The 27,450-nt window shown below is 42.5% G+C and overlaps 1 protein-coding gene across 3 annotated transcripts; it reads right to left on the bottom strand.

The window, feature by feature from the left end:
- Window positions 1-969: 969 nt before the first annotated feature.
- On the bottom strand, window positions 970-26,580 carry LOC148428100 (plakophilin-4-like). Of its 3 annotated transcripts, none has more exons than XM_088407399.1 (22): window positions 26,304-26,580; window positions 25,426-25,581; window positions 21,132-21,244; window positions 20,052-20,086; window positions 19,662-19,766; window positions 17,466-17,620; window positions 13,720-14,167; window positions 11,357-11,527; window positions 10,261-10,462; window positions 9,900-10,032; window positions 7,985-8,198; window positions 7,124-7,307; window positions 6,164-6,281; window positions 5,437-5,631; window positions 5,109-5,285; window positions 4,794-4,944; window positions 3,341-3,533; window positions 3,178-3,262; window positions 2,979-3,096; window positions 2,774-2,905; window positions 2,430-2,503; window positions 970-2,059 (listed from the first exon to the last, which is right to left on the bottom strand). In XM_088407399.1, the coding sequence occupies exons 2-22, from the start codon at window positions 25,522-25,524 to the stop codon at window positions 1,808-1,810; spliced, it is 3,354 nt and encodes a 1,117-aa protein (XP_088263525.1). In that variant the 5' UTR covers window positions 25,525-25,581; window positions 26,304-26,580; the 3' UTR covers window positions 970-1,807. The 3 variants fall into 3 exon arrangements, with proteins under 3 accessions (XP_088263525.1, XP_088263523.1, XP_088263524.1); XM_088407397.1 differs by having other exon boundaries at window positions 19,656-19,766; XM_088407398.1 differs by having other exon boundaries at window positions 19,656-19,766; window positions 26,173-26,305.
- Between the last annotated feature and the right edge of the window lie 870 nt (window positions 26,581-27,450).

Here is a 27,450-nt window from a genome sequence, read left to right on the forward strand (position 1 = left end):
CTAAAATGTCCACAAAGTTTTTCGGGTTGGAAAGGGACTGTATGTACAAACCATCTTTGTCACTCGGGTGAAGGTTAACACTCGCATCAAGCATGCCCAGGGGAATGTTTGAGTTAACCAGAACAGGGGAGCTATTCATTACTGAGTTCTATTGAGAAAATGGTTCGATGAGCTTTTTGTTATTTTTTCAGCGATGGTGTTACACGTTTGATCAGCTGCTGAGTAGCATATTTCCGTTTGTTTATTTCTTCTTTTTTGGGGTCACCAAACATTGTGACCACGGGCACAGTGTCTTCACACAAACTGGTAGCCCTTCGTATTACTCAGTACCTAAGAAGTAGCTCTCATTTTCAAAAAGGTTGAGGAGCCCTGATTTGTTTAAGAATTTCAATTTCCCAATGTTTCTTTTTTTTTCTCTCACTCCTCCTCCTTGCTTAAAACATCATTAAGACCCAAAAGGTAAATTCCAGCAATTTAGCCTTAAGCTTTAGATCAGGTCTGCATATACTGTATGTATGTACAGTAGCGTACTGCGCTATTGCTCATCTCAATGAAACAGCTGAGACATGTTCAGACTGATACTTCACTTTCTCACTACCATCAAATCACTTCAGCTCTGTTTCTTCTTTTTGTTTATTTGGTCTTCCTTTGTTTCAGAATTTATGGCTTTCTTCTCTATGTCCTCAAGGACGAAGTCTCAGAAAGCCAATTTTCCACGCGACGGACTTGAACATCTTTTCCTAATGCATTCCGGAGTACTATATGTGCCACTTACACTCAGTGCAAACCTCATCATTTGGCATCTATTCTGTAACAGCATTGTTGCATTTGCGTCAGAACTTTTCAAAGAACTTACAAAACCTCTTTGTAATGTCGCGTTGGCGACCAGATGCTGAACGTTGTGATGAGTTGTGGACTCATCAAAATGTGTGTATAACCACAGCTACCGGATTCGGCATAAAACAAATGCACCATTTCCAAGTTTTTATTATATTATTTTGTCACATCGTTTTTCACCACTCATTATTTCCATTTGTAAAGTTGCAACATAATCTTCATCGGTGGGTTTGGGCAGAACGCACGACTTTATTAGCTTGGTCAAGTCACAGTTAAATAATAAATCAATCGTAAATAATATAAAAATCTTTCTCACGTGGTCACATATAAATTTTTACAGATTGAATACAACAATTCAACATGACAGTTCCAGTGTTGTATTTGTACAAATAGATACTTTCTCACATACTTTTAAGATCTACGACTGCACTTGTGGCCAACAGACATGAAAGCGATGAGTTCTCTCCTCTCCTCATCAGTGAGTGGATTCTCTTGAAACCTGGAACAGGAACCCTTAAAACATAGTTTTAAGATGTTTTTGTCAGGGTATCTTGCGCTTAATGTCTCATGATAACAGCATCAAATTCCAAATATTCCCCACTATATCCACATTATGAGGCTAACATTGCACATTTGTACCGCAGTGAATAAAAACGGCATTAGACAAACACATAGTCTGACTGAACTTTATAAGAGCACGTTCCGCGGAGTTCTTTGGAGCCTAATGATCACTTTAGAGGGATGAGCTTTTTTGTGACATTGGTTGCCCACTTGACTCCTTATTTCTAAGAATGCTCACCAGCAGGAGACAGATGCAAACTGCTGCCAATTTGGTTCACATTTTAGGACTAGTCAAAAGGAACACGTGGTTCAGTATTTGCTGATATTTGGAGCCCAGACCTCTCAGCGGTCTTGTGCGTCCATTCACTTTTCACCCATGGACATTTACGGGCAAACACTGGAGAACATTTTAGACCCAGGAGTCGGGGGATCCGGTGAACTTGTCGGCCCTGTTCGAAGGCCTCCGTGTGGTGGAATAGAAGTCCACGTAGTTGGTGTTGGTCTTGAATTGGAGTGGCTGGCCAGTGTAGTCATCAGGGGAGGATGGGGTCAGGCGGACCGGGTCATCCTCGTACTGCTCCACTCCGTAATCTTGCGGGGACGACAGGTACAGTCTGTTGTAGTTCTTCCTGTCCGGTTCATCGTAGAAGGGCTCTGGGTGCTGAGGAGGCAAACGGTCCTCACTTTTATTTATATTGCTCCTAATCAATACTGTGTCTTGTTCTAATATTTTCAGAGTCTAATTAGGATATGCACATGGTTTTGGTGAGGATCTATCCCTGTTTTCATATAACATGGCAGCTATAACGGAACGGGCTGGGCACTTAGGCCGGCCGCACCCATCGCATTTCTTTTTCCTCGAAGAATACGGGACTTGACACGGGTAAATTATGGCAATGCTTGATGGCGCCGTGTGGCATTTTTATGGCTAAATAAAGAAAGAAACAAGTACAAAATGCTTTTGGACACCCCTGCTGTTGGTAAGCCCGAGACTCCCCGTAGAATCTTTTACCGAGCAAGTGCTTTCTTACCTGGGCCCTTCTTAGCTCGTCTCCGGACTGTGAGCTGTACGTGCCAATGAAATACGCAGTTTTCTTCTCAGACCCTGAATAATCATAAAAACAAAGGCCGTATGACCACCGGTGGAACTGTGGATTGTTTAACAAAAACGAATGAGAAAGCGATCGCAGTAATACAGAAAACGAAGCTGCGAATGAACAAATGAGAAAGCGATTACAGTAATACAGAAAACAAAGCTGTGATCAGTTTAATTCTGAAATTCCACTGTCAAGCTCCTACCACAATGTATTGCCGGTAACTTCAAAAACGAGATCTGCCGAAAGGACTCCCTTTAAGCGCTCAAATGCACACAAACCTGTGTAGTGATGTTTGTGTAAACCGTTATCTCCATAGTATGTGTCGAGTTGCATAGAAGAGTGCGCTCTCGGATAGTTTGAGCTGTGCCTCCTGATCCCTAGCATCGCTGGTGAGGATGTGGCGCTACCGCCTGAGGAAGAACGGAAGGTAAGCAGTAAATGATGTTGTGACCTTTGACTCGATTCGATCGACGTTTCCCTCACCAGACTGGATAACTGGAGACGTGTGTACGGGGCTGGTGGGGAGCGTCGGCTGCGAGCGGTAGCGATCTCGCTCCAAAGTGGAGACCGGCGTGACGAAATGAGTGTAGTTCCATCCGTCCTGCGTACACACGTCACACACTTCCCGTTTAAAAATATAGTGGTTGGGACTCAAGACACATGTTTTGAACTCAAGTCTGACCTGTTTGTAGAGACTCCTCAGCTCTCTGTATTGCCACAGCGTGTTCAGCACTTGAGCTGCTGCCTTCATAACCTTCATTGAGTACCTGCAACAGGATGACAGCACACAAACACACGTTTTTGGTCTGCTTTTTACTTCATACCAGCATCGTACAGGATCGCACCCTTTGCCTCGTCCTTTACTAATATCCACCAGTTTCTCGATGCCACCGCTGTCGGCCAGAGCTTTGGCGTTCTCCATGTTGCGGCTGGTGACCTCGTGCAGGGTGCAGCAGACGGACGCCACCGTGTCATCTGACAGTACCGACGGATTTCCGCCAGGCAGTCGGTTAATCAGATCCCGCATGGCATACTTTCCTGAAACAATCATTTGTTTTGGTACGGGTACCTACAGTAAGCTAGTAATTTAGTCATTGTTCTTGCATAACAGTGTCGAGTCGGCATGATTATTTATTTATTTTAACAAATATATAGTGATAAAATAGCTTCCTCCTTTTGACCGTGCAATTTTGCAAACATTCCTGAAACATGATCATTTGTTTAAGGAGTCCACCCACCCCGTGTATGTAAAACCAATAGAAAAATTGCATCACATATATTTTGTATATAAAACACTTTTACTAAATAATGTGTGAAGAATGTCAAAGTGGCCTGTTTGTTCTTCTATTTTTATGTTTGTGGCACTTGTTAGAAAAAGTTTGGACGTCCTGGCCCTTATTTTATTTAATAATCCCATTTACTTCATTTGAAATGTCTAAATCAGTGTTTCTCAACCTTTTTTCAGTAAAGTACCCATTGTGAAATATGTTTTCAGCTAAGTACACCTTAACCAGTGCAAAGTATTTGGGGTTTAAAAAACAAAACAAAACTTTGTCCAACTTTATAACCTCCGAAACTTCATTTGTATTGGACCGCAAAAATATAATTAACACAAACTCCTCTTTTGAATCACAGGAGCTAACTGTTATCAGAAAGAAAAAAACGTAATTATTAATACAGTAAATATTTGTCCACAAAGACAACGACATCAAGTCCTAGACCCAAAAAGAAATAATTATAAATTAATATTTGTCCACAGAAAAATATTGAACATAACGCGTCCTTTTTTGAGTTACAGTAGGGATCCGTTCACAAAATAAATAATGTAATAAATCTTTGTCCATAAAAAAGAATCAACAAAAAGTGTCAGAACTGCTCTCGAAAAGAAAAAATTATAAACAAATATTTCTCCACTAATAATATTCAACTGAAAGCATCCTCTTGGGGGATCGAGATACGTAGAGCTCTGTAACGTGACAGTTGGGTCGAACCATTCTATTATGGGGGAGAAAGAGGGTTCTTAAAATAATTAAATTCAATAACCTACTGAACATAAAATGTGTGTTTATTCAGTTATATTTTGCCAATAAATTTCAATAATTAATTTTAAAGGATTTTTGCATGTTTGTTTTCTTTAACAGCGAGTACCCCCTGGAGTTCCCTCAATCACCCCTAGGGGTACCCATACCCCCATTTGAGAATCACTGGTCTAAATCAAGTTTTCTCCTTTGGTTGGAGGGGCTACCTTTTGAGATTAAATGTATGAAAACAAACAACACAGAATGATAAGTATGATACCTATAAGTTCCTTGTTACGTCCGTCCAGAGCCATGTTGCGAAGGGCAGTGGCGACGGAGCAGACCACACGGTCATTGTCCATTCTCAGCAGCTCCACCAGAATGGGCAAACCTTTCTCCTTGCGCACTGCTGCTCGGATGTAGGCTGAGAACTGGTTGTTTGCAACAAAACCAAATGAAACTCTTGATACCCTTTGTCTTGCTCCCATCGTGCTATTACACTCTAATTATACTGTGATTGCATTTTTGCGGATTAGTGAACACAGTATGTGTACAAAATAAAAAATGGGAATGAAAATCATGTCAAGCAACAGACCTTCCAGTTTCCTGCAGACAGGTTTTGCAGTGAGCCGGCAGCCCCTTCCAACGTGGCAGCGTTTGAGCTCTCAGCCAGCAGATTGAGGTATGGTTTGACCACCAGCGGATGCCACAGTAGCTCGGCACCCCGCAAGGTCTGAGAAAAGCCTGGAATGGGTCCGATGCCGTCCCAGTGCTCAAAACACAGACACAAAAAATATGGCTTGATATCTCATAAAAGTCACTCAGTCACTGAAAAAAAAAGCATTTGGTCAATGTGAGGGAATCATTCTAGACAAACTTGTTTCCATCCATTATCATTTCCCTGTACGTTTTTTACTATTTACTTTCTCGTCTGGCCAGTCGGTCCTCTTCCTACCGCGCTTCCTCTTCCCCCAGCAGATGTAATCTAACTCTTTTGCCGTGGAGGTGAATCCCAGGAGGACATCCAGTTCCTGATTGCCGAGGAGACGAGAAGACGGCATCTCTACCTCCAGCCGGTAGGAGAGGTTCCTCAGTGTGCACACGCTGTTCTCCACAATCTGAGGAGGGTTAAACAGACCGTTTCATGTTTGTGAAGAATAGGGTCCAGAGTACTTTGTAGTGGCAGAAAAGTGATTGACTTTTGCTGATCTCAACTAAAAGCATCCCAAAAAACTGCTGTGTTTGGGGTTGAATCGCTACATGTACACCAAAAGCTCAAGGTTGTCATTTTCTTGAAAACATTGAAGTCTGTGGTTGTTGATATGTTGAGTGGAAGTCATAAACAGTTGAACACATCTACTTTTGAGTCACCCCTTTTTTGTGTGTTCTGTCTACTTCCCGAGCACTTAACTCACATAAATACTTTTTACTAACATTTCACACAAATGGCAGCAGCTAGGACAAAATCAAATCAAATGACGTTGATGGCTTTTATTTGTTGTTGTCACTGTGCCATCAGAGAAAGTGAAAGCTTTTGCAGCCCCATAGCACTGCATGCTACATGACTGTGAAACAGTTCATACTGCTCTTTTCTCTTTAACATACTGTCTTAAGTTCTTCCATGGCATAAAGACGCCTCGTTTACATCACCTTGCTGTCATAGTCAGATGTATTGACGCAGGCTTTGAGGATGTGAAGCAGGGAGTCTACCAGACCCTCACAGCAGCGCAGCTGACCTCTCGCCTCTTCCCCTGCAGAGCTCAAGTTCCTGGCATACACATACAATTTATCATTTGACAAATTAACTTCAAAAGAATACTAAAACAAAAATAACAATAATCCATCCTGTCTGCTCGACTCGCTCAAAGGTGTGGTGTTCTGGAGTCTAGTATTGAAAAGAGCGTTGCTATGGATTCGAACGATAGCGTCCTTATTGCTATCATTAGCCTGTAGGTACGTTGCATTTATGTAACAGTCCAAACTTGAGCCACATATGTGGTGAGCATGCTCCTTACAAAGAAAGCATGTTCCTCTATCTTCCTCTATCTCTAAGTTGCCGTCTGGAGTTTTTTTCAAGTTCAAATTTATCATTCATCAGACCAACAACTCTCACATGCTCTTCCAATTTTTTTGGACTATATTGCGGAGAGACATGTTGTGAAGGGGAGTTATGTCCAATTGGAAGTCGACCTACTACTGCAGTACACATATTAACTTGAATCTTAAATTATCAAACCTTAAACAGTAAATGTACAGGTATGCCTTCTCTTTCCATGTCTTGGCTGTACGTACTAGTCGGGTTCACAGTGAGCGGTTCCTCGGATGTCCACCAATAGCTGTTAATTTGCTGTGCGTTGCTGTAAATTCCGAATCCATCTTTAATGCCCTACCGGGGAGAGCCTTAACATTCTGTGAGTGTGTTTTTTTTTATGTGTTTAACATCTTACTCTATACACCAAGGCCTTGCAGGATTTTGTGTACGTTTCAGCTTGTTCCTGTGCATGGACATTACTATTATTAACCCTTAAAAATCTAGTATGTTTGGAAAAACACACACACACATACACAAGCTGTGAATCACTTGACTTACAGAGGGCTTATTTGTTTCACCTCAGACAGCCGGTGGTGTTTCGCAGCAGTAGGGAGGACTGGAACTTGATCTTGTGTTGATCACGGTGCGACAAGCTACTCCAGCCTGAGTGGGGAATGACCACCGTGTTGGTCAGTGTCGTCAGGGCGTCGCGAATGATAGTCATCTTCACTGCATCGCAGGAGGACAGGTTCCACAAGACACCTGGAAAAGTCAGGTCAATTTGAGATTTTATAACGCTGGATCACAACACAAAGTCAATCTCAATGGATTTTACACATTGACCAGTTCAAGAACCGGAAGATATGAAATATGCATGTGAAGTGCAGGTATTACTTTTGTCCGCTTGAAGACGCTATCTTCATATTCTGAACTGTGACTTTGCCCGTGTGTTGCTTAAATGGTGCTGAGAATCACTCGGGAAGTGGGAGCCATCTGGCGTCTCCTGGTATTAAACACTATGTGTCGCGTGGCTGCAGATCTGTCACTAGCATCCTGTTTTAACAGCACATTATTTTGCCTGATATGCCCTCAATCAAAACAAGCACTTTCGCCACCCACAAAGCAGCCGGTACGCACACCGTCTGGACGTTCATTGGTCCACTGCTTACCAATTCTGCACAACGGTTACATATTCTTAAAAAGAAGATTATCCTATGCACACCATGGAAAGGTAGTTTTTCTGGTAGTTTTTATGTTCCCCACTGCACTTTACCGATAGGAGGAGAAGCTTTACAGTACTCACACTGCTCCAACGCAAACTATAACGTAGGCGCTTCCATGGAAATTTTCTTGAAAAAATTAAATCTTGGTATCAAGCAGCACTCGGCGAGCCATGGGCAAACGGTGTATTAAAAAAGCTATTGATGATGTTGGCATACCAGTCACCAGCTCACGAACTTCATTGTCTGTTGTCTTCCTGAGGAGGCGCAACAGTGCGGGCACGCCGCCGCAGTTTCTAAGTGCCACCTTGTTGTTGTCTGTGGCTTTTCCATACACAAGGTTCCTTAAAGCACCACAGGCGCTCTTCTGCACTTCAGATGCTTTGTTGTCCAGCAGATCAACCAGGTGCTGGATCCCTCCTAGATGACAAACCTGTGGAAAGGCCAAGTAACAATTAAGATGTAACTAGCATGCACCCTTTAATGAGGTGGGTTGTCGCATAAAAAACAGAGAAGCGTTCACTCAAGAGAAGACTCCAGAGGTGAGAGTTGGTCACATAAGTTCAATTCACAAGTGTCAACTTTTAACTTTTAAGTCCCTAGTAACTTTGGCAAAGGTTAAGCATGTCAAAAGATATCAATGACGACTTTAGAGTACATTTGGAAGTGTGTGCGTGTCTGTGTGGGGGGAGGGAGAGGGCTATGTGGTTGGAGTGGGGGCATATTCTCAATCTCATTCCAAAACCGGTCTGTGTATTGTCTTTTACTGCATTGTCTTCTCAGTTAAACACTTAACCGACAGGAATTTTAGTATGTTTTGGCTAGCTATCGCTTTACTTAAGTGTGAATGTAGCAGCGGCATATCGTCAGGGCCTTCAATGTCTTCTCTGAAGGCCTAAACATCAAAAGTGCAGGCCTGCATTGAAAATGTTGTTGTTTGTGGTTTGGACGGTATGGCAGTGGTAGACTGGTCGTCTCCCAACTGCGAGGTTGTGGGTTTGATGCCGTGATCATTCTTACCATGTCAAAGTGTCCTTGAGCAAGAGAATTTCCACACCTCCTATTTTACTTTTTATCTTTATCTTTATTACATTTTTTTTAATTCAAATAGAAGTTGTTTTAAGGAATGTCATCAAAATTGTGCTGATTTATGACTTTGTTTCAAGATTACATGTTTTTGTCCAATCAATGTGTTGATTGAAATTCTATGTTAAGCCTCACTTTGCAAATGCCCATTAAGTGTCATAAAAAGCACCTTATGCTCTATCGCTGTCATTCTTTATAATGAACCCTCCTAGTCTTTTAAGTGAATGAGCAACTTAAACCATAACATCGGTATTACCATATTTAAAATGAAATCGACAAATGGTACACAGTCTTATCAAAAAAACAGGCAAAACCTTGTCAACTCAGGTAGTAAAAGTCATGGGCACCAAGTCAATTTGATTCTTCCCTATGTTTTACCCATGCAAGTCCTAAGACTAGCGATGAGTGTTTGACTTCCGTCATCTAAAAGGAGACAAAGAAATGAACGTTAAACAAGCTGACCAATGCAATAATCCGAGGTCCGAAATCAGAACAACTTTGGTTTTGCGTTCAATCATGTCTGAAAACATCTCTGTGCCAACGAAATACGCCCCTTGTTCGCAGATGGGAAGCCCAGGCGCATCACTAAGCAAACTAAACCAAATGCAATGTCCCACATCACACAAGGCTATTGCACCGCAGTTATTTATTGCACAGGACTGAGATTAAAGGGAAGAGAATCAGAAGCTTAGGAGCATTTGGCATCAATGTTTTCTAAATTTTAGTTGGAGCAGATGGTGCTTTGGCTCAGTTTGGATGCCAGCATCTCACAAAAGTAAAAAGCTGAAGCAGAGAATGTACTTGTGTCATGATGCACGTGGCATCCCATCTGCATATTTCAAATATTAAGTTTACTTCCTCACCAGTTTCTCCTATGAGGGGCGCTTAAAGAATATGAATATGAAGAAAAAAAAATGCAAGAGCCACTTTGACAATCTCCATTTTTGTTTTCTAAAATACAATGCTGCTAAAAGAGATCCATCCAATAGTCTGGGAAATATGAACGTGAAACATGCTTCCCTTTCCACTTGGGTGCCTGCAATCTCACCTCAACTTTGACCCTGTTGTCTCCAAAACACAAATGCTGCAGATAAGCGGCGGCATTGGCCTGCACGGACGGGAAATGGTGCTGTAGCATGTGGATGACCTCCGGCAGCTCAGGGTCTCGCCACGCAAACTCCCTTGGCGGGCGGAAAGAGCAAAAGCATTAAATGAATACCTTTATCATACCCTCCACACCTGTTAAATTGTCTTTTCATTAGGACGGTGGCACCATGACTGATGAGTTTAATTTGCTACGGGACAAAGCGCAGACCCAATGCTACAAGTAGACTACAGAGCAATTAATTTGTCGCTTTCTCCCCTCCGAGGAAGAGTCACAACAACAAACGCAGTTTTTTCTTGAGCACCTGGGGTCTTTGTGGATGCTCTCAACGGATGGCGTACGGGTGACCATCCGTTCCACCAGCTCTGAGTGCTGATGGGAGTAGACCGGCTCGCCGGGGACTCTGAAGGAGTCGACGTACACAGCTGCATTGTTGAGACCGTAGCTGCTTCTTTGGTATGGCAGAGTACTGCAATGGCTTGTGGTCCGGCGGAGGGTCCCAACGCCTGAAAAAGAATCAAACGTGGACATTCCAGATGCTATAGAAAAGGTCAGCTTCACCTTCTAAAGTCTCGTGAAAGCAACTCACAAATTGATCTTGTATATAATTCTAAAAACAAATTCACACAAAAAACATGATCGTCCGGCATTCTTCTTATAACAGGCATGGAGCAAAATAGAAGATTCTTGTTCGGACTTCAATGTTAAGTCTAATTTGAGTTCTGACTTGTGTGACAATGACGTGTGTGCGTGCGTGCAATAGTGTGCGCGTGTGTGTCAATGCATGTGTGTGTGTGTGTGTGTGTGTGTGTGTGTGTGTGTGTGTGTGTGTGCGCAACTTGTTTTGCTTTGTTTTTTACCACAAGGTGGGGACAAATCTTGAAATGGACTTTAGTTGAGGTGAGGGTTTTGGTTAGGGCTGGGCAGTCTGTTGTAATGGTTAAGGTTAGGGAGCAGGAAAAGCATTAAGTCAATGAGATGTCCCAACTACAACAGAAAAAAACCCGCGTGTGTGAGTAGACCGGAATGAGCCACATCAGTCTTCACAGAAAACAAAGGCAGAATAATGTAATCTGGTTTGTGTCGGCGCGTGTGTGTTTTGTCAAGACTCGGCATTTCTGCAAGTGTTAACCGTTAACACTCGCGAAAATTATAAGACAGTATGAACTTAATATTGTAGGAAAATAATGTAATACCCGAGCTTTTAACCAATTTCTCATAACAGTAGTCTATCTAAAATGGACACCGCCTAAGATAGTGAAATAATTTTCTGTGGAAATTCGCTTCTAATTTTGTTCTTCCCAACAATGATATGATGATGTCACAGTTTGACGTTGGAAAACAAGATTGCTATTTGCCTTTTTTTCGCGTGGTTGAAAATGAAAATCTAGTACAAGTACCTGCGCCTGTCCCGTAGAGAGAGCCCTGCAGTTCGTGGGACGGGCTACGATACAAGGGGCTGTGGAAGGTGTGCTCATCGAAAACCGGGGTCATGTGAGAATCTGGAGACAACGCTGCCCTCAGCTCGGGGTCAATTTGTCCTGTCTGACCAGCATAAGAGCTGTGAAGGCCTACGGGTGCACATGGAAGGACATTGATTTCTTCTTCAACTGTGCATACAAGCAAGACATCATACAAACATTGATCAACCAAAGTTCATCTTCTCTACCCTCATGCATGAGCTGGAAAAAGATTGCCTTTTCTCCTTATTTGTGTACAGTTTCTTACAAATGGACCTGACATGTGAAAATACTGTTTGGGTGGCTCACCATCTTGTTACCTAATCTATTGCACCAGTGATGAGGAATAGCAATTAGGGCTGTCACAAATATCAAAGCCAAGTGACATACAAGCGTTAATGACATTTGGTGATGCGAATGGTGACAGCTTGGAAATTCAATATCATCAATTTATTTTCAGTCACGCATGTTTGTTTTGTTTTTCTTTTGTTTTGTTTTTTTAACATCCAAAAGTTTCACAGGAAGTGTTTTACCTCCCTCATCTCATTCTTTTATGTCTTTCACTGCTTCTTGGGATAGGAATCAGACATGCTTGGCTGGGGAATTCAAAGCGCTGATCTGACAACATAGCTGCGGCACGTGCACAATGCTCTTTAGATTTTGTAAGCTAGTAGTAATATTCCTGCTTATTTTGGGTCTGTTTGTGCAGAACAGCTTGGCTTTTACATCATAGACTGGCAGGAGCTTTTGGACAGTGAACTGCACAATTACAGCCATTGTATCAGCAATCTGCGCGTCATCCCTGAACTATAGAGAACACCAGTCGCTTTTCAGTCCACCCCGCCGACATGAACGTGCTCACAGGCGGCATAGAGACCAGTACCAAATGCGTGAGCTAAAGCTAACACAGCACCGGTTTTCTCTACCCGGCATTTTCCTCACAAATGTGCGGTCAGTGGCAAACCAGATGGATAAACTGTGACTACGGACTACAAAACACAAGAAACTCATGAACTGCAATGTAATGTTACTCAAGGGAAGATAGCTACACAGTAGAATACCGGACAACGCCATCGAACTAGCTGGACACTAGTGCTTAGTGACTCTGGTATGACAAAGGGCAGAATACTGTGTACTGTATATACTTGTACTTAAACTTGATTATACTAGTGGACTAGTACCGCTCTACAAATAGATTATTGTTTATTGTTTGACTGGAAAGTTGTGAATGTTCTACAGCACAAATTCACTATTCATGGTTCTCCTGTAGCAAGCTAAGAAGTAGCATTTGAACTGACCAAAAATAGATGTAAGAATTTAAATTCATGTAATATACCTGTTTTATTTTGGAGTATTAAGTTACGTGTGTGTATTTAAATGTACTATTGTGAAGGAACACATATATTAGGTTGTTATCGTTATGTGTTTATTTCTTGTCTAGAGTAGCATGCATTGCTATCCGTCTATGCGGTCCTAGTTCATCTCGCCCCAGTCCATAGACAAAGCAGTCGACGCAGGAAAGTGAGAACTGAAACTTCAAACAAACAAAAAAACGTCGTCATGATTGTTTGATTAATCGAAAAAACAATTGTTCATTAATCGACTATAGAGATAACCATTAGTGTTAGAAGTAAAAACAATTTAAATCCAATACATGTATTGCTCATCTATCTGCAATCTGGGATTATGACGGATGTCGTAGATAAGAGAATAAGGACTTCAATGACATTTTAGACTTCTTAGAAGAAAGCCACTCAGCTGGAGGACAGGAGGCTTTTAACTGTAGTTCAGTGCCTCTCAAACATACACACATATGCGCATCTTTCTACTCTTTTCAAGCACAACAAATGTGTTCAAAGGGTTCAAAGGCGCGTGTGCTAGAGTGCAGATGCGCTCGTCTCTGACATCCTCACTGAAAAAGGAGAAAAGTCCCCCAGATGAAAATCATGAATAAAGCAGATGCTGATGGCAGCCTAAAGCCTTTGGCTGCAACCAGATGATAATCATTTGATGGCTTTTGTAATAGAGACCTCGCTATATGGGTCAGTGGGAGAGGCTTAGTGATGTGACCAAAGAGGAGCATCCTTGGAGCTACAACTACAGCTCAAGCTCCACTAACAGTAGGTGTATGCTTCAAAAGGCCACCTTCTTTATCATTGTATCTTAATTGTATTTGCATGAAAAAATTAAAAAAAAAACCCTGGCATTGGCTTAAAGGTGTGAACGTGTGTCTTGGCTCTCTCGGTTAGGTGTTGAATTTAAAATTTCACGGGGATCCCTGAGATTTTAAAAACGTGACTAACCTATGAGGCTGTCAGGGCGGGGCAGAGCGCTCCTCTGGTACAGGCCATAAGGGTCGGCTCCGTATGCCAGCGACTGGCTCTGTCTGGGCAGCGTGGAGCCGTAATGCTGAGGTACCGCCGTCATTCCAGAGCGCAGGGGTGACCCCAGTAAGCCCCTCCCCTCGATGAGGGAGAGAGTGGAGCCCAGACGGCCGCCACCACCCACTCCTCTGCCGCCAAGGGTGGCGTCACCTGGGGAGGAGGGTGACAGGCAGGAGGGTGGCATGCTGCTTCCAGGGAAGACTGTTGCCAGCGGTTTGGGCTCTGAGAGGATGGGTGAGTCATAGGTGCTGCCCTGGGAGGTTCGCAATGATATGCGAGAAGGAGAGACCGTTCCGGCGGTGGCGCAGGCTGGAGACTGGCTCCTAGTAGGGAGGGATGCCATCCTTCGCAGCATTCGCCCAGATGGCTGAGAGGAGAAGAAGAAAAGACAGGATTAAGATTTCCAAACATTTATCTTTTGGGGTCGGTGCTGAACATGTGCGTTTGCTTTCTTTTTTTCTTAACCTTTTGTCTGCGTTACAGAAATTTCAAAGAGTGGGGATTTTGGTCTGTTTTTGAGATATCCAACTTTTGTTCTTTAAATATTAGAATACGCCCTGCGATTGGCTGGCAACCACTTAAGGATGTCCCCGCATACTGCCCGCAGACAGCTGGGATCGGCACCATCATGCCAGCCACCATAGTGAGGATAAGCGGCTATAGAAAACGGATGGATGGATGGAATACTAAAATGATATGGAAAAATGTTTTACCGTGGCTCAGCCATGACCACTTTTGGCTCATCGAAACCCATGAAACCTCAAGTGGAATGACAAAAATTGAACCAATTACCTTTAGTAAAAGTAGGCAAATGAGAAGCAATCCCTTTCTTTGTTAAATACAGTGGTACCTTTACTTACAAGATTAATTAGTTCCAGAAGTCATTTCGTAATGTGATTTTATTTTTTCGTAAGTAGAAGTGCTTTTTACATTACAAATAGCCTGTTCTGTTACAACCCCCCCCCCCAAAGAAACGCTCCTACATTCTGTATTTTAATATTTATTGTTGCAATTGACAATAGGAATGCAGTTCCTTTATTTGTACGTGTTTATTTTACATTCCCAGTGATTGAGGCATCATTTACAATTCCACAGGAGCAATAAAACAGTGGGCTCCCGGTTTACGAGATTACTCCGTTCTGCGGTTGGGCTCGCGAACCAAATTTGCCTATTTTAATTCGCTAATGCGTGTAAAACCCCAGGTAAAAACATCAAAATTGTATATACATTTAAAAATTGGTATAAAAATAGTATAGTAAGTGCTATTTTCACATAATATACATGCGGACAAATAAATAACATCATAAATAAAAAAAAAATATAAAGGATTTATTTACCTTTGAGTGATGCTTGTATAAGGGTCGCCTAGGCTAGGCTAGCTTAGCTTTCTTCGTATTTCTTGATTATCTCCAGCTTCGTTTCCATATAAATCATCTTCTCACTTCTCTCTTGAACATCACCAGCAATCTTGGGACTCATGGCTAACGAATTCAAGTTTGAATTAAGCACTAAAATGCACTATGAATACGGTTTTGTAACCACTCACAATAGAACAAAGCTTTACCATTCCGCTATTTTGAAACAAGTGAGGCTGACCAATAGCAGACCAGCATCTTAGTATTTCCAGTACACCGACCGATAGAAGACCTGTATCTTAGGGAGTCGAGACGCTGACCAATAGCAGACCGGCATTGTAGTGATGCGTTGCAGCAGAGGCAGTTTGACGGCAACAGAAAATAAGAGCAATTACCTAAAATCGTCTCAAGATGGCGGCAAAACAACAATCACAACCAACCTCACAGGTCATGACAGTTGTCGATGTTAATCGTAAAGCGGTCTAAAAGAGGGGACAAAAAAACTAAGTATGCCGGATCGTAACGTGAATAAAATGTAAGACAGGGATGCCGTAACCCGGGGGTCCACTGTATTGATTATTGGATAGTTTTGAATGCATGTGTCTACTTAAGTTTAGTTTAAGGCCATGCAAAGTACTTCCAGTGTGTTATGTTGTTCAGCTTTCTCGCTAATCTGCTAAGATGCTAACGACGTGTTAACAACGCTAACGTCAGACGCAACAGCATCAGTGTTCCCTCTAAGTTGCGCGCGTGCGCAATTGCGCACTGCTCGCATGTTCTTCGCGCACAAGAAAAGCAATGCTGCACATAAAAAAATGCAGTATAAACATATTAAATATCTAATATTAGACCTCATCTTATCTGATTAATTAGACCAATAATATTGTTTTCTGTACCATTTTGAATCGCGACAGTGAGTGACAAGTGTCCAGCCGATGATACGATAAGTTTCACTTACACTATTCATCCGCATGGATGACGCATGGACAGAAACGTTCCCTGCATATACACCGGCAGCAGGTTAGCTCGCAAAAAGTGCGGAGTTAAGAGATACACATGCTAACCTCTTTTCTTTGCCAAATGAACGAGCAGCGACACATCCACTCATCCAGCGAAAGTAAAAAAGAAATGTGCTTCTTTTAGGATGGAATGACTGTTGGAGTATATGCAAGTAGAAGAACAAGCGGTGAAAGTGGGTGAGATTTTTTTTTTTTTTTTCACAACGTGGCTCATTTATTGCCATGGGGACAAGTGCTATATACATCACACTGTCATGTCTAAAACACTTATTGCTCAAGATATAAAAATAATAATAATGACAAACGTGTTGAAAACAAACAAAAATCATTGTGATTTGTGAAGCAACATTGTGCGGGTCGAGACTTCTGGCTGCCTGGTTCACGTGTATGCTTGCCCAGGTTCAAATACAACAAATAAAATTTTAAAAAGAATCCACAGGTCAATCTTTGATTCAATAAAATGATAAATGTATTTCCATAGTAGTTCCAAAGCTCTTCAAACAAAAATACTTTAAATAAAAGTCAAACATTACGGTAAAGAAAAGGTGTTCTCTAATCTGCAATCAATCTCAACTGCCCCTCTGATGCTGGCCGCGAGGCTCTTAAAGGGCCAGTATTATGGAGTTTGTGTGAATGCTCAGGCGCATTGAAAATTAGAGGGAACATTGAACAGCATGCTCGTTAACTAGCCATTCAAGAGGAAGTGTTCAGTGGTTTGAACACAGCACCGCAAAATAGTATGCATTTATTATTTACATAGCTCATTCTTATTCACCAACAATTTTCGCCTTTCCTATCGTAACAAGAGGCAATATTTTTCCCAAGAGGCGTTTCGTCACCTGAATTTTTCGTAACATCTGTAAGTAGAGGTACCACTGTATATGCCTTGAGATACTGGAAAAAGAATTGGAAGCTGCAAACCATATATTGAGAGTCTGTCAGTGACTTACAGCCATTTCGTTTGTGAAGTTATGTGCGCGTGTTTGTGTGTGTCTCTTTGGAGGTTATGTGGAGATCAACTCTAATTACTGTGCTTTCGTACAGTTCAGTTCTGACGAGAGATATTTTTAAAATGAAGAACACGTGCAAAAAACAATAAACGAAGGTTTGTCTTTTTTGAAGGCACTGAAGACGAATAACTGGATTAAAAAGGCATCGCAATACAGGAATATCAATTGAGATATAAATTTGGTCGAAAAAAACAAATTCTGAATGTTTGATTTTTAAGGTAAAAAGCGGCTAGGAACAATTTGGAAGGGACAAAAAAATTGAACAAGGCCTTAAAACCTACCTGGCCGGAAGCTTGACCCTCAGCTCTCGGGCTTCTGGAAAGCGAAGCACGAGGCTCTGAACGTACGACATTCTGGTTGCTGTAGTAACTGACACTGCTGTCCTGATAGCCGCTATCCGAATAGGAGGTCATGTGAGCTGAGTGGCCCCCCGAGCCTATGAGGAGACGGGGAAACATCACTCAGACATCAGCAGTCAGTGTGATTTCGTCATCAGTATTTTATCTCACTTGGTTTTAAACGTTTCGATGAGCGTTCTGAATGGAAAGGCGTGATATGGATATCCGCATTAATCCTTGATGCTTCTACGCTAACAATGTGCTATGTGCACATAGCTTCATGGTTGGCCTACTTTCTATTGGAGCAAAAGGAGGAGTAAGCTTGCGGGGGATGTTTTTTTTTTTTTTTTTTTTTAGACCGAGGAAAGAGGAAAATGAGAGCAAATGTGCTTTCAAAGCTTGACTCGGATGGATGATGATAGTTATCAACTCATGAAGGTCCCATGATGCTTGAGAGGAATTGTAATTAGTGATGCTTCCCATAGCCGTTGAAAACCCAAATATATTGTGCAACCATGGTTATATATGCTGTTTTTCACTAACTTGTTTTTGGTCAGGACATTTGACCGCTTCACTGTCTTGTTCCCATAACAAAGAAGAACATTGTCGTGGGAAGTTGACAGGTATTATTGTACAAGATGTTTTCGAGTATGATGTTTTTCAGAGCCTGAAGGACACACTTAAGTGTCAATATCAAATCGGGAAACAGGTGTTGCGGCGCCAGGGCGGACGGGTAGGCCACCCGCCCTTCCTCGTGCACGCAACTAAAAAATACAAAAGAGAGATGCAGAGTACAAACAAGTAGAGTCTGCTGCGGGTTGCGTACGGACGCCCAGCCGGTTGACAAGCGGAGCTCTACTTGGGTGTTGGCTCTCCACCTTCTCGGCATAGGTAAGAGGCTCATATGATGATTTCACGCAATGTCAACTATTTGAGAACTTGCATTTGGTCAAAATAAATATGCCAGTTGTTTGGGCTAAATAGCATTTGGGAACGTTGGTCTTTTGTTGAGTGTTGTCTTTGTCTCCTGAGCGCCGACCGGCACCGATCCTTTCAACAAAACAATGCTGAAATCTGATTAAATGACTTTTTGTGGGCTGTTCAAAGGATCTCCTAAAATGTTCAACCGGAGGTCTTCAAACACGAGACATCAACAAAGAACAGTTGGGATTCGCTTGCTAGATTCATTCCATCTTGCCACATCTTGACATTATCAATCTGACGCCCTTTCGTTGAACCTGTCCGCTCCTTTCCATCACCTTTTTCTTCCATAGTAACCTATATTTTTCTCGGTTAGCCCAACACTTTGGCGAATCAAAGCAACCTGTAGCATTCAGCGCCATACCCACGACATTCGTTTACGAGCTCACTGCTGTTTTTCTCCATTCCTCCCATCTTACACGACAATTCTCCACCCTAAGATGTCATCAGTAGTCTCTTCATCTTTGGTCCGATCTCTTTTGCCTTCCAGAATCCAATTAGCTGGCCGGTGGGATATCGTTACTTGATAATCTGGCAAGAATCTCTGGAGTATTGTCTGCAACCGTTGCAACCCACAACCAAGAGACTTGAAATGGTTTACTTGCTTGATTGCTCCAAAAAATCTAATCTTCTGACCTTCACACCATCTTTCCTTCATCTTGGTGGAAAAAAATATCACTGAGCCAAGGCAAGATGAAAAAGTTCTTTTTTTTTTTTCAAACACAAAAAGTACAGTATTGGTTAGAATAAATGGGACACTTTTCATGGAGCGGCCAATAATGCTGACATAAGTTTCAAGCGGGAAAATTTCTTTGTGGCCGTTTGCTTTAAACACCGATGCCGCACTGGAATCACGAAAATCCTAAGTGGCCCTTGTCCTTGGCTTTCATGCAACATTGAATAAGTTTGTGTCTCCCAAAATTCCTTCTAAATTTCTGTAAAGCTCTACATTTTGGCTCAATGCTGCTTTTGAGCTCGTTATCAAAGGTGCAGATATCCATGTTGCGCTTCCACCTAAGACGCAGGCGGATCTACTCAAGTCTCTTTTACCTATCTGGTGATGACACATCACACCAACGGGAATCTGTTGCATTTGTGATTCCAATTTCAGGGTTCAGATTTCACCGCTAGTGTGACCGCGTGTCCACAGACCCTCACTGTCATGCAGGGATGCGCGGTCCACTTCAGGCGGGTAGAGCCCCTCCTCTGCCTCCATGCGACGACCTTGACATGCAGATGCCACTACGCCCTGCGAGTCTTCTCCTGCAAAAGCATGCAATAATTGGAGGTCAAAAGCACAACTTTTTGCACAAACGTTTCTCTCATACTGAATTTCTCTGTATAAAAAAAATAAAATAAAAATCCACGATTCACACACCGAATTCCACCAATCCGACATATAAAAATCTTTTGGACATGGGCATCGGACATGTTAACCATTCTTCCACTGTGCCACCCAGGGGTTATATCGTTAACAAAAAATACTACGCGTACAATAAATATGTACCAAAACTATAAATGTGTAAGATGGAATGAGAGAATTCATACCCGCAGTCCTCCAAGCAAACGACTTCTCAGACGAGCTTGAGCAAAAGACAGAAAGTTGTCAGTGTGTGACAAAGCTCAATATTGACCTGTTAACCATAAAAATGAAACGGTGTGCTCTGACACATCAAAACCTCCAAGGTCGCGGGTACTGTATGATGTGGAGGTCAACCAAAGCCAATAAAGTCACACTAATACCCAGAGTTCAAACCATCACCGTGGTGACATTAAATTCATGACTCAGCTTGGGAAGGTATTCATGAAATAACTTCTTGAACTGTAAGGAACTGAATTTAAACGTATTACTCCTTCTGCTTTTGTGTGTCTATGTGTTCTTTGTTTGTGATGCAAGCTCAGAAGGGCAACTAGAATTAACAAAGAGGAAAAGGAAAAATGGAAATTGTTCAAAATCAGTTTCTATGTCTGTCCAAACTGCACTATGTAATTATGATATGCCTCTTAACTCGTGCTTTGTTACTGTGCTTCAGTGCGCAGCTTGACTTCTGTCAATTTTGAGTTTTACTATACTAAAGTTCCTAAATAAATCGTAAACCTTTTGGCGATGGGTCCCACAAGACAAGAAGTCTCATGAGATTGAGTCCATACGAATGAGCGGAGGTTTGAACAAAATTTGTACAAAAAATGACCAAGGGTGCAAATGTAAACATGAGAGTCAGGCTCCGTTTTTAGCTGCAGCTGAGATGTTTCCTGATACTGGGTACGAGTTTTACAAAATGCATAAAGCCGGTACAGGTATGACGGGCATTTTTTAGACAAGCCTTTAGTGGGGCCTGGCTTAGTTTTAATGCAGAGTAACTCCATTCAAAAGAAAAACCAAAGGCACAGAATTATCCCCGGACATGCAGGGATGATCTTCTTTTGGCATTGTTTTGTTTTTTTTCTGTGTGATAACGGTGATGGTTTGACCCTGGAATTTATGAATTATATTTCCATCATTCACAAGGGGGGGGAAGAGTTCACATTTGAACACATTTTAGGTCGACCAGCATCCAAGAACAGATTTGATTAAGCCTTAGAGGTTTCACTGGACTTGTTACACTTAGCAGAAAAATAAGTACTTACCTGCTGCTATCTGCCACTGGCGACTCAGCTCCCAGCATGCATCGCTCCAGCTGGCTCGCCACAATCTGACGTTCTTCCTCCAGCTCTCGCGTCAGCCGCTCAAACTGCAGCTCCTGTGGGCGCACATCCAACAGCTGTGGCACTTTCCCCTGCATGCTAACCATTCTTTCGAAGATCTTATTATTTTTACCCTGACATTCGGCTCATTTTCAAAGCACACTTTGAATGTTCGACGTACGTTTCATTCTGCTCTAAAAGCTGTATTGCATTCATGCACTATACAAAAAGAACCTCAACATAAAAAAAAAAAACAACAACAAAAAAAAAACAATGGAGGTTCAAATGATAATGATGTAAGCGTTTACGCAGGCAAAAGTACTAAAAGAGACTTAAATCTGGGTTCCATCTCAGGATAAAAGCACTGTTGTATTTGGGTCAGCTGGCCATGTGATAAATGCACCCTCAACATTGTTGCATGGCGTGCAGTAGTCGCAGCCTATCCCTATCTCAAAGGATTGCATGTACCCTTTAAGAGGCAGCTGGTGGCTTGCATGGTGACTTTTCTAAGAAATTCCACAGACGTATCCTACCAATGCGCTATTTCATTATACAACGGTTAGTCATATGGGGGGAATAAACACCTGCAGACAATCACAAGTTTAATGGAAATTTGGGGAATTCAATTTGGTAATGGCCACTAAGAGCTTATGTTTTATCAACTGAGGGTGGCCTGAGTTCCACCTCAGACTTATACCTGCACCAAAACTACATTTCAAAGAAAGTCTGATGTGCGTCATTCAACCACTCACAATCTTTTTAGAGTCAAACATCACCGGAAATTATTTTATCTGCAGTCTTTAACTTTTGATAAATTAGATTGACGGTATAAATAATTGTTCCCCTTGTCCTGGAGAACAGAAGTCGATTCGATCGTTTTCACTTCCAAGTAAATACTCACACACTCTGTATGAGAGTACCTTTGCCATCTCTTGGTCATTGTCTTAAATTTTCTGCCTCTTTTAAAGGAAGAAAGGAAGGAATTCACTCTTGAGAGCTCATCTGCTTCTTAAGCTTTCACATGTGGACCTTGTGGAATCATAGATATCCAGTAATGGGAGAAGTCACAAGAGGAACAGCGGCTGCATCGCCCACATTCACCTTGATGGAGAAGAATGCAAAACATCCTGCTCTTTGCTTCACTAACACTCCTCTCTATCTACCCACAAATGTGACCCACTGATGCACTCAAACACTTTTCATTTCCAAACGCCCACCTTGTAACGGATAGCAACAGGTACGCCTCTTGTACGTGGTCACAAGGCATTTTGAGAGAAAAGTCAGTAAGTGGTGGAGCTTGGGGACTTGAGTCACTTGACAGCATTTATTTTGGAATGTTTCATTGAATTAAAATCTACGATAGCCAAGAAGCCTATGCGTCCAATTATATTTCATCCGCACATAAGCGAACAAGAGCATACAGGACGTTTCGTAAGACAAGACCGTAGTCTCTGATCCGTCTATTCCAGGGGTGAGGAACTCGGGTTCCTCAAGCGCCATATCGGGCCAGTTTTCCTTGTCGTCCTCTTTCAAAACGAAAAAAACCCAATCAGATTCAAAATGATCAGGATTGTTCTCGGGCTTGTACAGAGCTTACCGATAAGCTAATCGTTTGACTCAGGTGTGATAGAGGCACACAAGCAATTGGAGTTACCCATGCCCAGTCTATTGCATGTATTATTTTTGTAAGAAAATACAATATAAATTTAATATGCGATACCCTTTGCATTGCAAAATAGTGGACACTGCTTCTCAAACATTTTGACAAGAGCCATCACATCTATCAAATCTAGCTTGCAGCCACTCACTTCCACTGGGTCATGACTTCTCCGGCAGCGCCTCCTCTCCACCACTTTCTCCTTCCTCTCTCCAATCCGTCACTCCGTCTGACTCGTTGTGTTCTCACTTATGCCATGAAACTAAAGCAGGCGTGCTCCACAATGAGCGATGTACACATGATTTGATTTTTTGCAGGCGTGCTCCCCAATGAGCAATGTACACATGATTTGATTTTTTGCACTTGCTCGAGAGCTAAAGTTCCACTTACAACCGTATGGCGCTAACATGCTAAGATGACGCACTCCCAGAAATGAAGAGGGAGGGGTGATGAACGTTTTTTAAGAAGATTTGACTCCCATCGTTCGCATCGGAGAGCCGTTCAAAAGACTCGATTTGTTCACGAATGTCACATCACTAGTGCTGACGATAATGGTACCGGGTCTGGTCGGGCGATGCGGCCACCTCCAGAGAACTCCATACGTTTTCCCACATTTGCCTTGGGCCCCCAAATGACTGGGTAAGGATTGGACTGGACTTGCTTCAAATTTCTGGGGGACTCATCTTGATTTTGCGTTAGGACTTACTCATATCTCTGGCATCAGGTAACAAACTCAATGTTGACAAATTCAGTGGTGACAAATTCAATACGTCTTGATGAAGTCGACAGACTGACAAGGTCCCGTGACCTTAAGGAAGCTGTCATTTGCAGCCGGACGTCAGACCCGATTTTCTGGCTCGGTTCAAGCAAGGTCAAGAATCTGCGGGCTGAAGTGACCCCGGTGTTGGTCAATCGAATCCCCTAAGAGGGTTTGCTGATTGTGCGTGTTGTTTTTCCAAGCGTCCTGCATGTTATTTTCACATTGTGACCATGCATTAATCCATCCAGATCTGGTCTACGTCCGCTTCCGCCGATTGCCATATGATAACGCCGCTGTTCATTTTCATGACAGCAAAGATGACTGGCTCGAGATGATCTGAGCAGAGTGCAATATTTATTTCGGAGAGAATGATGGCGACGCAATGGGATTGATTTAGCTGCCTTGCCAAGTTAGCTGCCTTTAACCCAAAAGGAACAATAATAATCAAAGACATAACAGCAAACCTATGGCCAGGAACTTGGAGGTACTAAATTAAAAATAGGTCATGCGTATAAGACACGTTAGACGACCTTGTTTAGAATCAACATCACATCTGATGTTTGATCATCTGACAGCCTTCTGTCAAGGAGCGATAGCTTATCACTGCCACTTTTGACATGTCAGACCAATCGTCAGGCTTGAGCACAATGGAGAAAAACATGGAACATGCTGCCAATTCAGCTACACGTATAAGAAGATAGCTACAGTATATAGCTAGTGATGCGGAATATGGAGGAAAAAAAACACATCACGATATAGGCAACTTTACATCACGATAATGTTTTGTCATGATATATATTTTCCCCGTTCTTCGGAAACGTATGCAACACATGGTGACTGCTTACATTTCTCATTTGATTTTGAAGTGACATTAAACACACCTATCAAATAAGAAATGCATCCAGTGGTTCCGCTATATAAATGTATCAAAATGTAAACAAAAGAGGCACAGTATCTCAGTGTTGCACAACTGTATATTTACTTAAACTATAAATGAATACACTAGAAAACTTCAGCAGAAAGTTTGAATGTGGCTGATGGCTCTTGCAAAGTCGGGGTAGGGAAAATCAGTGGTGAGCCTTAATAATTTTCCAAAATGGCCAGCCCCATCAAGGTACCACGAGGATGAGAATCTTCGGTGTACCGTTGACAAAGATCGCCGCCGCTCGGTGGGGAGCGCCGATGAGAATTTGTGGTGTACCTGATCAATATTCCAAGATGGCCGGCGCCTGGGGATCAATGTGGGAGAGAATTTTTGGTGGACCTAATAAATTGACCAAGATGGTGCCGGGAGGTGGGTGGAGGAGAAACTATAACACTGCACTGAAAACACACCTCAAACAAATTGCTCTGATGGCATCCTAAAGTCCAGCCAACACAGGATATCTCCAGTCTTTCACGATAACATTAAGTTAGCTTTGCAATTAGCATAGCTTCTCTGTCAGGGATCGTCATGGCGACCAGCACTACTACATGCTTTGCTCTCCTATAAATTACAATGAAAAGATGATACGACCAAAAACACTATGTATCAAAGACATCATGGTAATTCTTGTCTTGATTACCTTCAGTATTCCAGATTTTTGTCCTTTCCGTCAAGTCAATGAGAGTCTTACAATGTGCCAAGCTTGATCAAAATACGGAAATCAAATCAACAACACATCAAAGCTTGAACATGTGTATAGGCTTTGCTTTGTGAATTTGACATGGTTCCCCCACAGAAGTGCACTGCTTCTTTAACACAGGTGGAAAGCGAGTGTGTACACGCAACGATGAGGGAATCAAATGTGATACACAGCAAGGGTGTGTTGCTATCTCACCTGTTCTTTGACAGAAGCCAGCAGGTTGGTGGTGGTGTTGTTGTTGCCTCCGGTGTCTGTCGATTTGCCACGATTGCCAGATCTGTCCGCTTCCTCCATCTCTGCTACCTTGTCGCCACAGAGTCCAGAGTTGGACTGCTGCTGAGCTGGTGTAGTCTGTGAGACCAATAGATGTGGATTGTGTTGTATTTTTATTTACTCGGGGTAGGGACCGTTTTGTGATTTAGCCACTGCCCTTAGTGTAATAGAATGCATTTGGACCAGTTCAGAAAAAATGTCATGAACCGATGAACCTCATGTAATGTTCAAATTCCTAATCCTTTGCATCCATGCAGGTTTAGATCATCCGTGACACAACGTGATCAAATACAGCTTTGGAGAAGACTGTTAAGAAACGAGCACTTTATGCAAACAAATGGCCTGCCAACAAATCGCTGAAATGCAAAGAACCTGAAGTGTTTTTCTTTTGTTTTTTCTTTTTTTTTTCTTTGGGTGGCGGTGGGGGGGTGTGCCTTTTATAGATGTAACACATGCAGCGAGCCGCAAAAGTATAAAGTAGTCTGGCATTATTTGCCCCCCAGAGCTCTATGCATGTCAGTTGGACTAAACGAAACGGGTGGCATATAACCTATGCGATGATGCATGTGCAGTTGAATGCATGCGTACTGCAACGGAGGGCATTTTGTTTGCTCAATCGTCCTCCGGCAAAGCAAGGACGAGGTCGTCGCTCGGCACCGATTCACGGACCTGACGCGAGGAAGGCAGCTGCAGTGAAACGGATCCTCCTTGCCTCCTCTCTCCCAGGGCCGACCCCCGCTCGTTTGCACGCGCGCACGCCGAGCGGGGTGTCTGGCAAAGAGGCTGTCGGTGCGACTCACCGGCCAGATGTTGCTGTTGGAAGCAGGCCACACCTGGCGCGCTCCGTCCACTTATAAGGCAGCCATCCTCCTCCTCATCCCCCACAGCCGTGACAGCGGCAACATTTCCAGGAAAAAAAAAAAAGTATCCACACGGACGCACGCTGTTTTTGTGCCTTATTGTGTGTTTTATATGTGAGTCAGAGCGCCACTGTAAGTGTGCACGGGTTTCATAATGAATAATGATGTATGCACTTCAACCTCTCGTGGCGTCCGCGCGGAAATCTGCCGCCCGCCCACCAACCGCCGAGCCAGTGTTGCTGATCAACGGCGTGACGTCACCATGCGGCGATGGATCGTTTTCTGATGTGAGGAGTCGATCGAGCGCAGAGGTCACGTGCGCGCTGTTAAGTCCACTTGATATTCATGTAGAATAAAAACAATAATAATAACAATAATAATAATAAATATATATATAGAGAGAGAGAGATCTGTGTAAAAAAAACGTTCAGCCAGAGGCGATTCGAATATCAAAGGTTTAGGAGTGCTGAGTCCTTGCAGGAAAGATATGCGCCTGCTTTGTGAGTGACATTTGAATGCTATTTCATTCCCACATTCATGAAAGACAAGGTAACACTTTTTGGCAACGTTTGTGACTAAATCATTAAGTCAGCCACCCACGGCAAAAGAGAAAGCTAGAATTGAAAAACATATGCATATATGAACAACAAATTCTTTTCGCTATAGACGGCACGGTTCGGAGATCGCGGGTTCGATTTCGGCCTTCCAGTGTGAAGTTTGCATGTTCTCCCCGTGCCTGTGTGGGTACTCTGGTTTCCCACGTTATCATGCAATGTATATATATATATATATATATATATATATATATATATATATATATATAGAGAGAGAGAGAGAGAGAGAGAGAGAGAGAGAGAGAGAGAGAGAGAGAGAGAGAGAGAGAGAGAGAGAGAGAGAGAGAGAGAGGTGCTTTTGACATGAAATTTACATTAAATGTAGGGAACAACCAAATTAATCAATTCTTGCAAAAAAAGCTGAACAAATAAGTTCAAAAATGATTTTGTGATGATTTTGAAGCACTTGGAATGATTTCTATGTAAAACACATTTCAAAATATGACAAAAATCACGATACAAAAGCCATTCCG

Source organism: Hippichthys cyanospilos, chromosome 2, assembly GCF_059441005.1.
Source record: "Hippichthys cyanospilos isolate Australia breed blue-spotted pipefish chromosome 2, RoL_Hcya_1.0, whole genome shotgun sequence".
NCBI classification, from domain to species: domain Eukaryota; kingdom Metazoa; phylum Chordata; class Actinopteri; order Syngnathiformes; family Syngnathidae; genus Hippichthys; species Hippichthys cyanospilos.

Excerpts from the sequence above, each read along its gene's own strand:
- LOC148428100 (XM_088407397.1), bottom strand. The coding sequence starts at position 25,524 with ATGGAGGAAGCGGACAGATCTGGCAATCGTGGCAAATCGACAGACACC. Across the intron at positions 21,245-25,425 it reads TGGCTTCTGTCAAAGAACAG|GAGCTGCAGTTTGAGCGGCT; the intron begins GTGAGATAGCAA and ends GTGCGCCCACAG. Across the intron at positions 2,060-2,429 it reads ACGAGCTAAGAAGGGCCCAG|CACCCAGAGCCCTTCTACGA; the intron begins GTAAGAAAGCAC and ends TTGCCTCCTCAG.